Raw genomic sequence first — 15067 nt, forward strand, 5'->3', positions numbered from 1 at the left:
TATATATATATATATATATATATATTAAATATTACATATATATGAAATATTATATATATATGAAATATTGTCTATGTATAAAATATTCTCTACAGCAACAGCAACTCTAAAAAAGACTTCAAAAATTTGGAAATCCTAGGAAAATTCCAAGTGTTGTTTTTACGGCAAATTTGCTTTGTGAATCGGCAAATTTGCTTTGTGAATCGGCAAATGTATTACAAAGTATATGTTCGCATACGGTAGTTGGGTTTCTGATGGAATTTAAAACTGTAATGCCAAAACAGTAAAATCCTTTTTTAAAAATTACTAAAATGGAAGAATTAACAACTAGATACACTGATCCAAGACTCGAAACTCCTATTGACCGGTATAATCCATTAATGATTGAAGAAGAATCCATTATCAATTTGATTGGATTTTACGTCGATTCCTGGGGTAATTTATCATGGGACATTTACTCTGAGCTAGAAAGGAATTTATTTTAATGTTTTATGAATAATTTTTTTAAAGCAATAAAAATGTTTTATAAATAATATCAAACCATAGTTAAGTTTTTCTTTATAAGAGCAAGATTTATCTTTTATTGAAAAAAAAATCTTTGGTTTGTGGTATCGCTTGCATTAATTCTTTTCAAGTCTTAATAGAAAGTCTTCATTATAGAAAATAAGCAGTATAAAAGTGCTGTAAGATTGATATTTAAATACTGGTTAGCACTTCTCTGGGTTAGGAATTGTCTCGGAAGTCTAAGAATAAAAAATAAATACAAGAAATTCTGACTAAAATTTATATTTAAAAAAGTAAAAATCAAAAAGAAAATTAATAAGCAAAGATCAAAAGTTTTGTTAAGAAAGTTTGAAAAATGCAAAAAACGTTTATGAAAGCTTCCTTCGAAAAATTTTTGATGTTTTTAATGTTTGGTACATAAAGCTTAAAGATTTTTAACCATTCTTAAGTAACTTAACTAGCCTAAATGTGCTTTTTTTGATATCAAAAACAAGTCGAAATGCAATCTCTGGTGGCTTTAAAATTCACATGTTATTAACAAAGCTTAAAATTAAATTTTATTTAAGATTTAAGTTTTTTATTCAACAACAAATTTTCAAACTTATTTTATTATTTTTTGCGTCTTGCGTGGAAATACAGATGGATCCATCTTCTCACGTCTTTTATGGATCTTTTTTAAACGTCTCAACCATCCATTCCATTAGTTATTTAACCCTTTTTCCAGTGCACATGCTCATGTCCCTTTTTTTTTACCACTAATTATGGAAAATCTTTGCTTCAAATGAATTAAATTAACTTCTGCTTTGTTTTTGACAAACGCAGAGTAGTTTTATTTAAATTTTAAAAAATGATATTATTCGTTATTTCCGTCATTTGTTACTTCGAGCTATGTTATTACTGCTTTTAAGAGCGTTTTTAACAAGAAATTTATTTAAAAAATGATTTAAATCTTTTTTGTATTTAAATGTTTCTTATATTCCTAAGCTTGTTACTAATTGCTTATTGTTGTCTCATTTAACCAGCCTGTTTTAAAACTAATTGCTACGACTGTGAAAACCATGTCCATTTGTAAGATATTATTAAGCTCAACATCTACTTAAGATTAAATAGAGATATAACTTTTTCAATTGTCTTATACAGCAACCATTTTGTAAATACGATGATAATAATCGTTTGTTTACCCACGACCACGACATTATACTCCAACAAACGAAATTCGGTGTAACTTTTTATCTCATTGCCTTTTGTTACATCCTGTTAACCTAATTTCTATCATTAAATTGAAATTTAACTTTTTAGCACTAAGTATTATCTAAATTGCTAAATACTAAAAATATTTTCAGCGTTATCTTTCTGTTGCTTCAAAAATATTGTTAAAATCTAGCTTCTTTTGAACTATTGTATTTTCCAGTTTGTCTAGTTTAAAAAGTAAGCAACGTGTTTATTTCTTTTGTAAGTCATTTTTACTATCCACTTGAACAAATCTTCTAGATGTGAACATATTTTTAAATAACTCACTGCTGTAATTTTGTATACAACGGATCTTTAATTATGTGCATATCCTAAGCAGTTGCCAAAAAAAAACGATTGAAAAAATTTTTCTCAACAGTTATCAATTAAACTTTCCCCACCATTACATCCCGACAAAATACAAAAAAATCTATAAAGCTGTTGTGTAATTGATTGTAATTGAAATAATTTTTGATAAAGTAGTTATGCAATTTCCTGCAATTTAACATTAATCAATGACAAGGGAGACTATGACGATGATCTTGAGTGGTTGATAGACAGTTATAGATTTCAATATTTTGCATTTTATATAATCCACAAACAAAAGATAAAGAAGTAATATATGTATATATATTTTATACACACACACACACACACACACACACACACACACACACACACACACACACACACACACACATATATATATATATATATATATGTATATATATATATATATATATATATATATATATATATATATATATATATATATATATATATATATATATATATATATATATACATATTGATTTAACAAATGAAAATGGTTTAAATAGATTAATGTTAGTAAACTTAACAAAAGAAAAAAAAAATTTTTTTTAGCTGTCTGCGCTTTAATCTTTTTTTGATGAATTGTTTAAATAGTTGTATAAAATTTCATTGTGTACGAAATTTTATACAACTATTTAAACAATGTTTCTAAACCAATTTGAAAATAAAAATTATTTCAAAACAAATTTGATTAGCTGCTTGTGTAACTTTCTGAATTTTGGATTTTGGCCAAATATATTTATATATTTTTTGGAAGTCCTCAGTATATACGCTTTAATTACCAAAAATATAACACATTTTATGCGTCCACTGATAAAACAATACATAAGCATCATTAACAAATGTTGTACCTACATTTACATTACAGATAAATAATTATGACACCTACATAAATATTGTCATTAAATAAATATATTTCCATCAATAATATATATAAATAAATATGATACCCGCTTAAATATTTATTACATAACATTATTATGAAATAAAATGAATATCTACATAAATATCACTATTAAATGTTAAACCTGCATAATTATCATTATAACTATAATTGATGAGTACAAAAATTTACATAACTATCATCAATATGTAAATATAATACTTTTAATATAAATATTAATAAATGACTGTAATACATTTACAACTTTTTGCAACATTGTGCATTTCTTAACAAAAAAAAATTCTATTAAGATTTTTTTAAAGACACTTTGAAAATAAGCATGAAATGATCAACTAAAAAATATTTGGTAAATTCTAATTGTGCTGAATTGAAATCTAAATCTGGGTAAGCTTATGAATGAGGTTGTCAGAAAAGGATACAACATCAGAAAAATAAAATACTTCATTAAAATACATGTATCTACGTATTTTTAAATAATAATTCACATATAACCTACTGTCAGAGGCGCATCAACTGATCGTTTGTTAGAAATCTTTTTGTTGATGTTATTTTGAAGTCAAAAAAACGAAAATGTTTTTGTCAAAATTTAAAAAATTATTATTGAGACAGTAAAGTTGAAATTTTTACTACGAACGGCGTTAATTGAAAAATTATTACGGAAACGTAGACTAAAATTAACAACATGGCTATGTAATGGAGTCAACCCCCCCCCCCCCCCCTTAGAAACATTTAAAATTAGACATTTAAATTTATGCATAAAATTTCATCTCGAAAAGACTTAAATTCGTTTAATCAAAAGTGATTTACTGACATCTAATACAAAGAAATGTAAATGATAGGAACGATTGTGATTTAAAAAATTTTTGTTTTATAATTGCAAAAAAAAATTAATGTCATCAATTAAGAAGACAGTTCTGTTTGTTAAAGACAATGACCAGGATAAATACGATGACCTTTCATTTGTAAAAAGCAAAATACTAATGAATGAAAGTAAAAAAAAAGTGAAAGATTGTAAAATACATCTACGTATTTTTAGAAAAGAGTTAATATTCAGATATAGAATACTTATTCAAAGTGCTGCTCAAAGATGTAGGATGCTGTGTTCAAACATGTTTGGATTTATAAATGAGTTTACTAAACACAGAAAACCTTTTATAACAAGAAAATTATTTTATGTTAAGAAAAGAAAAAAGCTTAGATGTAATAACACAAAAAATGTAAAGATGAAAAGGAAATCGGGTTTTGACAATTTTCATTTGTACTTAGCAACTATTATTCGCTGAACTTCACTGAATAAAGCTAATTAGAAGAAACGCAAGAATAAATTTACAATTTACATCACGCTTCGGTTGATGTAATTATCGTAAAACTTGTTTTATTTCAAAACTTGTGAGGTGGAAATCAAATACAGTAACTAGCTTTGTTATTCATTAGATAGCCATTTCGTTTTCCTAAACGTCAGCTTTTGTTAATAATTTTTTTTTTTTTCACGAGTGTCACGTGGAAGAAACAAAACTTTACTTTTAAGAATCGAAAATACCTCACGTGTTGAAAGCATGGTGCCGCATTCCTCGCCTACCACACCATTGTAAATATAATACTTAGCGTTTCATGATAAGGTATCTCTCTGTTGTAAATGCTTTTTAAGTCACGTTCAGGATTAACGTATCACTATTTTTATTGTTAATGAAATTATAGATATAAGAATAAAAACAGCGCAATCATCAGAGAAGTTCAAGAACCAGAAAAAAGAATGTAACGATGAGTTCTGCAGAAACAAAAGTTCGATCAGAAGACCAAGAAACTTGCGATTGTGTTTGTATAAAAGTGAACGAACCTGAGCTTTGCAACAATCAGCATGGAAGCAATGACATTCTTCCAACTTATGAAAGTCTTATAAACCAAATTATAAACGATCCACCACCTGATTACAGAGCGATAATGCATATTACTATTATTGAACCGGTATAATTAACTTAATTCACAACTTTTTATCTTAGCAGTTGCCTGGTTAGCAATTCATAACTAAATTATGTAAATGAAAAATCAGAAATAAACTTATTTGTACACAATTATCATAAGCTGAAGAAATTAAAAAAGTTTATCCAATCTATTATTTTATGTGATCCTGGCTTTTCATATGACTTTTGTTTTTTATACTTTGCCTATGTTTTTTTTTTGTTTTTTGTAAAATTGATTGATGAGAACTTTTAAACTTTTAGATTGAATTTTTGGAGGAAAAACATAAATCTAACAGTAGGAATATAATGCACGAAAACACAAGGACTTGCTCAACGAGCTCTTTGAAAAAGATTGTTACATTGATGATCCTTATGACTTTCTGTTCAGCGGTAATCGCTCTCTGTTGTACTTTTATTAAAAGCTAAACTTTTAAGCAAAACTCATAGGTTTCTACAAAATATCAAATAGTTTCAAATTTTTTGAGATTTTTTACCTATTTTGAATGGATCATCTTCAATTCACGATGCGTACTTATTTAAATGTTAAGATGGTGATGCTTTATTTCGTATTTATTGTATAGATATTTAGTAATGATTGATAGATATATTTTAAAAATTAGTCTTAAATAATTAACTTTACAACATTGTAAATTTTTGTTTTAATAGGAATTTTTTTATTTGAAATAAAGTCTGTAAAAAGCTTAGATTAAATATATGATAAATTCTGAGGTATCGACGCTGATTTTTAAAGGAGTAGTTTAAAGTAACAGACAATTTTGTATGCGAGGATTTATGTTGAATGTACACTCAAACAATTAAATCCTCTAAATAGATAACAACTTGTTTATGCTAATAATCAATGAGGCCAATTACACAAATCATTTCTTTGGCTGGAATTAAAACATGCCTATATACCAAACTATGTGAACTATTTACTTTCGCATTATTAAAACTTTTTTTTAATATGAAATTTTTTGCAAAAACACGATTCATTCTTATTATATCTAAAGTATTGTCGCTGAAGAAACTTGACGTTCATTGCAATTCGTATGATCAGAGCAAAAATTAAAATTTTTCATCGTTCAATTGACTCTAACGGGGATAGATGTAAATGGGGAAATATGATTAACATATTAACATTTACTATTATAAATTATAGTGCATTTATGTTTTATTTAACCCTTGGCAACTCGTTTTTCATTTAGTTTTCTGATGATTGCTTCGCCTCAATACTCCAAGTTTTAAAAAGGTACTTATGCGTTTTTAGCGTTTCGAATAGGATGAACGAAATATTTTTATACTGGTTTAGAGAACTCTCATAATGCAGAATGGACCAGTGCAGAGTTTCTCATTTATGCTATACACATATCTAATAAGTTTCTATAATATAATTTTTTTAGTATTTGACAACGATGCGTAAATTGTCAATTTCTTAAAATAAAGAAAAAAATGGAAAAAAGAAGTTGCCAACCTCAAACTAATTAAATGCTTGCTTTCTGTTACAGAATAAGTTTTATAAATAAAACCGTAAAAATTTACAATAAAAATGTTTTTTACGAAACTAGATTTTTTCCCTTTAATTACTTTTACTTTTAACCTTGATAAAAGTAATCTTAATTGTGGGGGGGGGGGGGGGGGATTAAATGAAAAATTAAGTTCAACTAACTATTTTAACGACCGGATACGTACAGATTAGTTGATGCATGTTAAATTGACGTGTTGTTTTATTTTGTTAGGTACGGAAGCTTACAAAAGCGGTCGAATTTTTTTGCATTTTGTCAAGTAATTTTCAAGTCAAAACTGAAATGTACAATAAAAGTAAAGAAAAAAAACCATGAATGTTTTATTTTGAAAAATAAAACGTTCGTGGTTTTTTTCTTCATTTTTAAAATTGTTGTGGTAACTAAACTAGGATTCCTTAGAAACAGCTAGTTCGTGTGCAAAAAAAAAACGGCTTTTTTAAAAATTGTAAAAAACTCGACATCAAAGATTAGGCTGTGACAATTCCCGTTTTCCGGGAAATGAAAGCGGGAATTTCCGGGAACGGGATTCATTTCCCGGACTTGGAAAAAAACGGGAACGGGAATTCCCGTTCCCGTATTTTAAAAAGCGGGAACGGGAAAATCCCGTTCCTGTTCCCGTTTTTCACCTGGAACGTCTAATATTTCCTGGTTTTTTTTCCTGCTTTTTTTTTTCTTTTTTTTTCCTGGTTATATAATTTGTTTTTTTTTTTTTGTGGTTTATTTTGGTTTAGGTGTTTGTTTTTTTTTGGATTCTTTTTTATTTTTTTTTTTATTTTTTAAATTTATTAACTTAACAACATAGAAGATTTTTACAACATAGAAGATTTTTACAACATAGAAGACACACAGGGGAGTTTTAATAAAAGCTATGTACCTAAAAAAAAAAAAGGAAAAAAGGTTAATTCTAACTAATAACTTATATTCAAAGGAAAATAAGGTAATTAACAAGAAAGATACCAAAGATATGAAGAAAGTTAGTAAAGAAAAGACGCAAGTTAGCAAAGAAAAGAAGAAATTAGTAAAGAAAAGAAAAAAGTTAATAAAGAAAAGAAGAAAGTTAGTAAAGAAAAGACGAAAGTTAGTAAAGAAAAGACGAAAGTTAGTAAAGAAAAGAAGAAGTTAGTAAAGAAAAGAAAAAAGTTAATAAAGAAAAGAAGAAAGTTAGTAAAGAAAAGACGAAAGTTAGTAAAGAAAAGAAGAAGTTAGTAAAGAAAAGAAGAAAGTTAGTAAAGAAAAGAAGAAATTAGTAAAGAAACGAAGAAATTAGTAAAGAAAAGAAGAAAGTTAGTAAAGAAACGAAGAAAGTTAGTAAAGAAAAGAAGAAAGTTAGTAAAGAAAAGAAGAAAGTTAGTAAAGAAAAGAAGAAGTTAGTAAAGAAAAGAAGAAAGTTAGTAAAGAAAAGACGAAAGTTAGTAAAGAAAAGAAGAAGTTAGTAAAGAAAAGAAGAAGTTAGTAAAGAAAAGAAAAAAGTTAATAAAGAAAAGAAGAAAGTTAGTAAAGAAAAGAAGAAGTTAGTAAAGAAAAGAAGAAAGTTAGTAAAGAAAAGAAGAAATTAGTAAAGAAACAAAGAAATTAGTAAAGAAAAGAAGAAAGTTAGTAAAGAAACGAAGAAAGTTAGTAAAGAAAAGAAGAAAGTTAGTAAAGAAAAGAAGAAAGTTAGTAAAGAAAAGAAGAAGTTAGTAAAGAAAAGAAGAAATTAGTAAAGAAACGAAGAAAGTTAGTAAAGAAAAGAAGAAAGTTAGTAAAGAAAAGACGAAAGTTAGTAAAGAAAAGAAGAAGTTAGTAAAGAAAAGAAGAAGTTAGTAAAGAAAAGAAGAAATTAGTAAAGAAACGAAGAAAGTTAGTAAAGAAAAGAAGAAAGTTAGTAAAGAAAAGAAGAAAGTTAGTAAAGAAAAGAAGAAGTTAGTAAAGAAAAGACGAAAGTTAGTAAAGAAACGAAGAAAGTTAGTAAAGAAAAGAAGAAAGTTAGTAAAGAAAAGACGAAAGTTAGTAAAGAAAAGAAGAAGTTAGTAAAGAAAAGAAGAAGTTAGTAAAGAAAAGAAGAAATTAGTAAAGAAACGAAGAAAGTTAGTAAAGAAAAGAAGAAAGTTAGTAAAGAAAAGAAGAAAGTTAGTAAAGAAAAGAAGAAGTTAGTAAAGAAAAGACGAAAGTTAGTAAAGAAACGAAGAAAGTTAGTAAAGAAAAGAAGAAAGTTAGTAAAGAAAAGAAGAAAGTTAGTAAAGAAAAGAAGAAACTAGTAAAGAAACGAAGAAAAAGAATTATCTTTGACAAAGATAATTCTTTTTCCTCATAAATTTAAAATCCGCACTAATTTTTTGAAAGCTATAAGTCGCAAAAACAAATGAATAAGAAAATACTTTCGGCAAAGTAATTTATTTCAAGTCATTTTCCTATGAATTTTAAATAAACTATATTGACTATATTTGAGACGGGCAATGCCTGCCAACTCCCGATAAAATAGTAATTTTAGGCGCAAAGCATAACGGGATGTCTTGCGGGACCAAATAATCTTTATAAAACGCAACTTAATGAAATATATAAACTTTTGCATTAATCATGGCGCATGGCCTACTTAAAGTATATACTTTAAGTAGGCCATGATGGACGTTTAAGAGATGGACGTGCAACGTTATTGTTTTTTTTGCGAACCATGCTCGTTGCGTATTGTTACAAATCTTTTGTTTTAAACAATAGAAATAAAATTATATTAAAGTCTGTCGGATTCGTCGAGAGTTTTTGGTCTCGACCAACCAGTCACATCAACCCCCTTTTAGTTATTAAAGATAACAGCAATAGAACCAAGCTTTAAGCTTAACTTTATATAGCTAGGCATTCTTGATTTTTTAAGAAATAACGCTGATGATGATATAGAAATTGAGATTATTTACTTAACTACTTTAGTACATGTATAACTAGAGATATAATAAATAATACAAAAAATCAACTAGTTTTGTAGCTACCTAAAGCACAATAGTTTCTTGTCCAGGGAACTACTCTATCTACTATATTGCTATAGACTTCCAGTTTATGAATATTATAGAACTTTCTATTTTTATGTTTTACAACAGAAATATATAAAGTAAAGGATAAATAACTTATACATAAAATGAATGTAAATACAATAAAGAAAAAAATAACTTGTCACAGTTTTAAAGAATTTAGCAAAGCCAATTTATGACAAACTGCAAGAATAACTAAGTATTTAATATTAACATAATATGATTTATCAGCTATATATAAACTAACTTTTATTTGACAAAAGCAAATGGGTTATTATGTACTTTTTATGGCAAATCAAATAATATATGAAATATGAAAAACGAAAACATGAAATATCTGACCGCATTTTGCAAGATAAGTATAAATTTGAATAACTTTTTAAAAAGTTTGGCTTTATCAAATGAATTATAAAAAAGCCCATTAGAAAATACACCTACTAAAAAATTATCCATTGTGGAATATATATTATGGAGCTTATAGAGTAGTCGAGGCAAAAAATGGCGACATATTGGAAAAAACACTCAAAAAATGCACAAAATTAAGGCTGGTGATCAAAACCAGATGTGGACAAAAAATTTTATTTAAACTTTTAGACCTATTAAGATAAATATTTATAGATCTAAAAGCTTAAATATGACTAAAAAAAGTATAGCTGTTTTGCTATACTTTTTTTAGTCATTTTAAAACTATCTTTATAGGTCTATTTTATCATTGACGGGCTTTGTTTACACGAAAAAAGTTTTAAGAATTTACAAATTTCGTCTTGAAAAAATGATAAAGTTTGTTCGTCCCGACAACTAATTTCCTTTACCTTGGTGTAATTTGTTTAGTAATTTGTAAACGCGTGAAGTAGTTACTTTATCCTGAACAGTCTTTTTAAACAAATGCAATAAAAGTTTAAACTAATACCAGAGTTTCTGTTTTAAAACTGTGGGCGGCCATTTTAGTAGATTTTTTTGTTGACGGGTGAAAATTTAGAGTTTGTCGGAAACTCGCATGGCTCGCTGATTTCTGCGGCCTCTTTGATGTAAAACAATGAGTTGCAGGTCCATCTTTTATACGTCCGTGCATTAATCATATTTTAATATACTTTGGTAATTATTATAAAAAGATATATATTAAATCACTTAAAACTAATTTTAAGGTTCTAATTTTTTTTTAATAATGCCGATAGCTGTTTGAAAATCACTTGTTCATTTGTTTCTCAAATACTATGTTGGTAATTAAGTCAATTGTAACTGCAACAGAGCAGCCTGACTCTGGGAGATAATTACTGTTAGAACTAGATTGTTCTATTGAAAGGAGTACTAACACATTTTGATAAGCTGATTAGAATTGCATTGCCGTTGGTCTATCATTCCAACCTCCTTTACTTCGAATTAATGCAAAAAATTCTCTACACAGTTCTGATTAAACTAAGCTGTGCAAACATAAAAGAAATCCTCAAAAAGCTATTCGTTTGTAATGCAAATAAAATTAGAGATAGTGACATCTAAACCCCTATGGCTGGATAAACCTTTTTGACTGTGAGCACCATAAAAATACCAACCCTTGATCCAAGCTCTCAAATCTTCAAGCTGTTGTATAAACTTATTGGTTTGTTGTGTTAACTTATTGAAAGTGTTGGTTTATCTGCTTTTGGCTTACGAAAATTCAGTATGTGAAAAAAAATCCATAATTTTGATAAAAAAAGGGTGTAGACAAAACATTTTCAGGCAATAGTTTGACAGAAGCATATACAATCAAAGCAGTAGCAATTTGACTGCTATGTATTTGTACTATCCTAGCTAAATTGGTTGAACACATGGAATTATTACTATAAATATGCAATTGGTTGTTTCCATTTGGTTGATAACCCACAGACCATCAATACAAGAATTTGGTTCACTTGTTTGCCATTAGATTGAATTCCAATGACCTTATCACTGTTTTTGTCAAAACAAAGTGTTGCTTTAAAAACATTTCATCAAAACAAGGCTAGAGTTCCGTTCCAATGTTATCATGGTGTCTACTCTCATTTTTAGTAAAGCCATAACCTTATCGGAAAATCCAGGTTCTAGGTTCCCAAAAGATTTTTCAAGAAACATGGAAACAGTGCTTCAAAGAGGTAATGAAAAAACTCTTCTAAGCATTTTGAAAGCTTGTGGACTGCAATACATAATCCTCAAAGCTAAAAGTTTATCTTTAATAGTCCAACGCTCTTTCTTCGCTTGTTTACACAATTGATGGCTGAACAAAAGGATGGCATATTTAATATTATTATAAGTGTATCAATAAAATTATTTTATATTTATATATATATGTAAAAAGAAAACAGCGGTGTTTCATAAAGTGTTGTCTAGAATATGGTTCCTCAAGACATCCCATATTCTAATGTACAGACAATTACACTTAAATATATGGATTTTTAGCCGAGTTAGCAGGCATTAGCCAACACTGGCCCGATTGCAGTAGCTAACAATGATACATGTTAACTAGATGTCTAACTTCACAAAAATTCTGTATGTAAAAGTGTAGCAAGTTTTTAAAGTTTTTAATGCAGGTAGCCGTTTTATTTAAACTGACAATAATTCATTTTTGATTTGCTTTGATTTATCATTGTGTCATTTTAGGCTGGCAAAACAAACCTGGGCTGGCAAAAAATTTGCTTTACTGCTGAAACACGAGTTAGATATCTAGTTAATATATATTATTGGTAGCCACAGAGTTTTGGCCGAATTTCGTTCAGCCATAATCATCATTATTTTGAATGTTTTCTGCGTTATCCATGATGATGTTATAGAAGGGAAATAAAAGGTTTACAAGATATATTTCGCAAATTTCTTGCTTTTGCTGTTGTTTTTTTATTGTGCTATTATTGCAATACGTATTGTAATAATAGCACTATATATGTATATATTGCATATATGCTATATATATACAATTTAGTCATACATTAAAATTAAATTTTGTGTTTAGGTGTTGTAAAAATAAATCATTTAAACTCGGGAGCATCAAGCGAAGAGGTTGAGCGTTGGCTGAAGAGTTTTTTCAGCTTTAACGAGATTGAAATGATGGACGAAAAGCTCAGGAAGAACGAAAAAGTTCTTTGAAAAAATAGTACTATTTCAAACTATCAATAATATCTGTACTATTTAAAATTATTTTTGTCGACTTGAATTGGAATAAATTTCAAAAAATATTTTATTTTTGTGTTTGCTTTTTGCGTGCAAGGGTATGTATATTGGTTAAAAGTAACGGGTCAGTGCTGGCATACAATCACGGATAAATGCAGGAAAATTATCCCATGCTAGCGATACTTAACGGCATCGCGCCGTTATCGAAAGCGCATCTAGGCCAGCATTGGGTTACTCAATTGTGAGCCATTTGCCTTAATCACAGCCTCAGTTCTTTGCCTGAACCTCATACATGTCTTCTGAACATACATCTTGGGCATGAAATTCCACCTTTTTATGACAAAGGCTACAATAGCATAGTGAGGAGTCAGTTTGTGCCCATATACCGTAGTCCAGAGGGTTTAAATCTGGGAAAAATGGTTGCTAAAACACTTTCCCCCAAAAAACTGGTATGTTTTTTCTGAGCCACTTCTGCTTCTGGCAGTCCTGTTTCATCAGGATTTCAAGATACGGCTTCCAAGATTTCAAATCTGGCAGCATCTTTAGACATTGGAGGCCACAACTCCAACCATTATCACAGAAGGAATCTTTCTGATTGTGTGCTCACTCACAGACAGTACCTGGGCCATCTCTCTCATAGGACGGACTGGATTGCGAAGATTTCGCCCTTTGACTGCTCTAATAAGCCTTGAGGTCCTCACAGCTTTTGTCATACCACTTCCTGGTTTCCTCTTTATGCAACCAAACTCTTTAAATCAATTTAAAATGTTATACACAGTTCATTTAGCAATCTCAAGTCTTGCTGAAATGTTCTTGAGCGTAACATCAAAGAGATTAAGGTCAATGGAGATCTTTTTTTGACAGCAATTGTAAAAAAAATCAAGTTTTTTTATTTTATTACTTGTTTACGTACGAATCAAGTTATCAAAATACCAATTCATTTTTCTACTAGACTGTTGCTAAGGAATCCTAAATAGTTGCTACCGAAAATTTTAAAAGGCGAAGAAAAAACCAGATGCATTTTTTGCACTTTTGAAAATTAAAAGCGCGCATTTTTTCATCTACACTTTGTAACTATTATTATTATTATTATTATTATTATTATCATTATTATTATTATTATTATTATTATTATTATTATTATTATTATTATTATTATTACTATTATTATTATTATTATTATTATTATTATTATTATTATTATTATTACTATTATTATTATTATTATTATTATTATTATTATTATTATTATTATTATTATTATTATTATTATTATTATTATTATTACTATTATTATTATTATTATTATTATTATTATTATTATTATTATTATTATTATTATTATTATTATTATTATTATTATTATTATTATTATTATTATTATTATTATTATTATTATTATTATTATTATTATTATTATTATTATTATTATTATTATTATTATTATTATTATTATTATTATTACTACTACTACTACTATTATGTGCGATTTCACCAATTTTATAAACCAATCAGCTATGGCCAAGAGTGTGTGTACATTATTTTTTTAGCTGAAATAAGACTTAAAGATTTACAACAAAAACGAAAACAAATAACTTATTTGAAATAAAAACTTCTAAAAACAAAGTTATAAACAATAATCAAACAGTGATTAATTTTCAAAAGACAGTAAACTACATTAGCACATTGATTAAATACATCTGCTTCAAAATCATGGTTTTTGTGCTTTTTTTTTTTTTTTTTTCTTTTTCCGTTGAAAGTAATAAGTAAAAAAAAAAAGAAGTAATAATTTTAACGTGCGGTTTCATTTACGCAAAGTAAGTTTTGATCATTTCAACAACTCAATAACGCTGATTGGACTTCTCATGAAACATAATAATTTTAATTATTAAGTATTTTATGCAAAACATATGTAAAATATTATATAAAAAATGTGTAGAAAATATTGAATTGAGTTTATTATATTGAAATCGAACCCTTAAATTCAATAGATCTTTTTAATTGTAAAAAATAATTTAAAAAAACCCTTGGTATTGGATGTATACACTTTACGTGCACATATAAATGAATAAGAATGACATATAAAAGTATATATTAAAAGTAGATTTTCATTTACTGTTAAAAATGCATTTAGTTTTGCTTAGTCAGCAGGAATTTCTGGGGTATAAACTTTTGATGTACTGCGATGAAAGGCACCTGCGATTAACTTGCTATTTTGTGATTTCTAAAAATTAAATCAAAAGCGGGAATTAAAAATACAAACGCGATAATTTCTCAAAAGATTTGCGAAACTAAAAAAATGTTTGGCAACAACAACAACAAAAAAAAGTGTTTTTTAAAAATTGTTTATTTTTACTGGGAAAACGAAAGAATAAGAAGTTTAGAAGCAGGACCCGTTGTAATTTTTTTTGCAATGTTTTACATAGGAGATAGAACTTTTTGATAAGTTTGTAAAGGGGTGCTGTAAAAGCAAGGCATTTGTTTATTTATTTATTA

General features: G+C 27.5%; 1 protein-coding gene across 3 annotated transcripts; it reads left to right on the forward strand.

Moving 5' to 3' along the window:
* The first annotated feature begins 4461 nt into the window (after positions 1 to 4461).
* LOC149891128 (uncharacterized) lies at positions 4462 to 12544 on the forward strand. 3 transcript variants are annotated; one of them, XM_090082593.1, is made up of 6 exons: positions 4462 to 4590; positions 4670 to 4936; positions 5194 to 5322; positions 6138 to 6181; positions 12068 to 12251; positions 12414 to 12544. In XM_090082593.1, exons 2-5 carry the CDS (start codon positions 4733 to 4735, stop codon positions 12132 to 12134), a joined length of 444 nt encoding a protein of 147 aa, XP_089938719.1. In that variant the 5' UTR covers positions 4462 to 4590; positions 4670 to 4732; the 3' UTR covers positions 12135 to 12251; positions 12414 to 12544. The 3 variants fall into 3 exon arrangements, with proteins under 3 accessions (XP_089938719.1, XP_089938717.1, XP_089938718.1); XM_090082591.1 differs by lacking the exons at positions 12068 to 12251; positions 12414 to 12544 and having other exon boundaries at positions 6138 to 7562; XM_090082592.1 differs by lacking the exons at positions 4462 to 4590; positions 12068 to 12251; positions 12414 to 12544 and having other exon boundaries at positions 4630 to 4936; positions 6138 to 7562.
* The last annotated feature ends 2523 nt before the right edge of the window (positions 12545 to 15067 follow it).

Source organism: Hydra viridissima, unplaced genomic scaffold (assembly GCF_058129835.1).
Source record: "Hydra viridissima isolate aposymbiotic clone 2 unplaced genomic scaffold, HvirCarnegie_v1 scaffold_3, whole genome shotgun sequence".
NCBI classification, from domain to species: Eukaryota; Metazoa; Cnidaria; class Hydrozoa; order Anthoathecata; family Hydridae; genus Hydra; species Hydra viridissima.

What these genes read in the sequence shown, in the direction of transcription:
- LOC149891128 (XM_090082591.1), top strand. Translation starts at nt 4,733, where the DNA reads ATGAGTTCTGCAGAAACAAAAGTTCGATCAGAAGACCAAGAAACTTGC. An exon ending in ATATTACTATTATTGAACCG is followed by an intron (nt 4,937 to 5,193) that starts GTATAATTAACT and finishes TTAAACTTTTAG; the next exon opens with ATTGAATTTTTGGAGGAAAA. An exon ending in TTATGACTTTCTGTTCAGCG is followed by an intron (nt 5,323 to 6,137) that starts GTAATCGCTCTC and finishes TTTTTCATTTAG; the next exon opens with TTTTCTGATGATTGCTTCGC.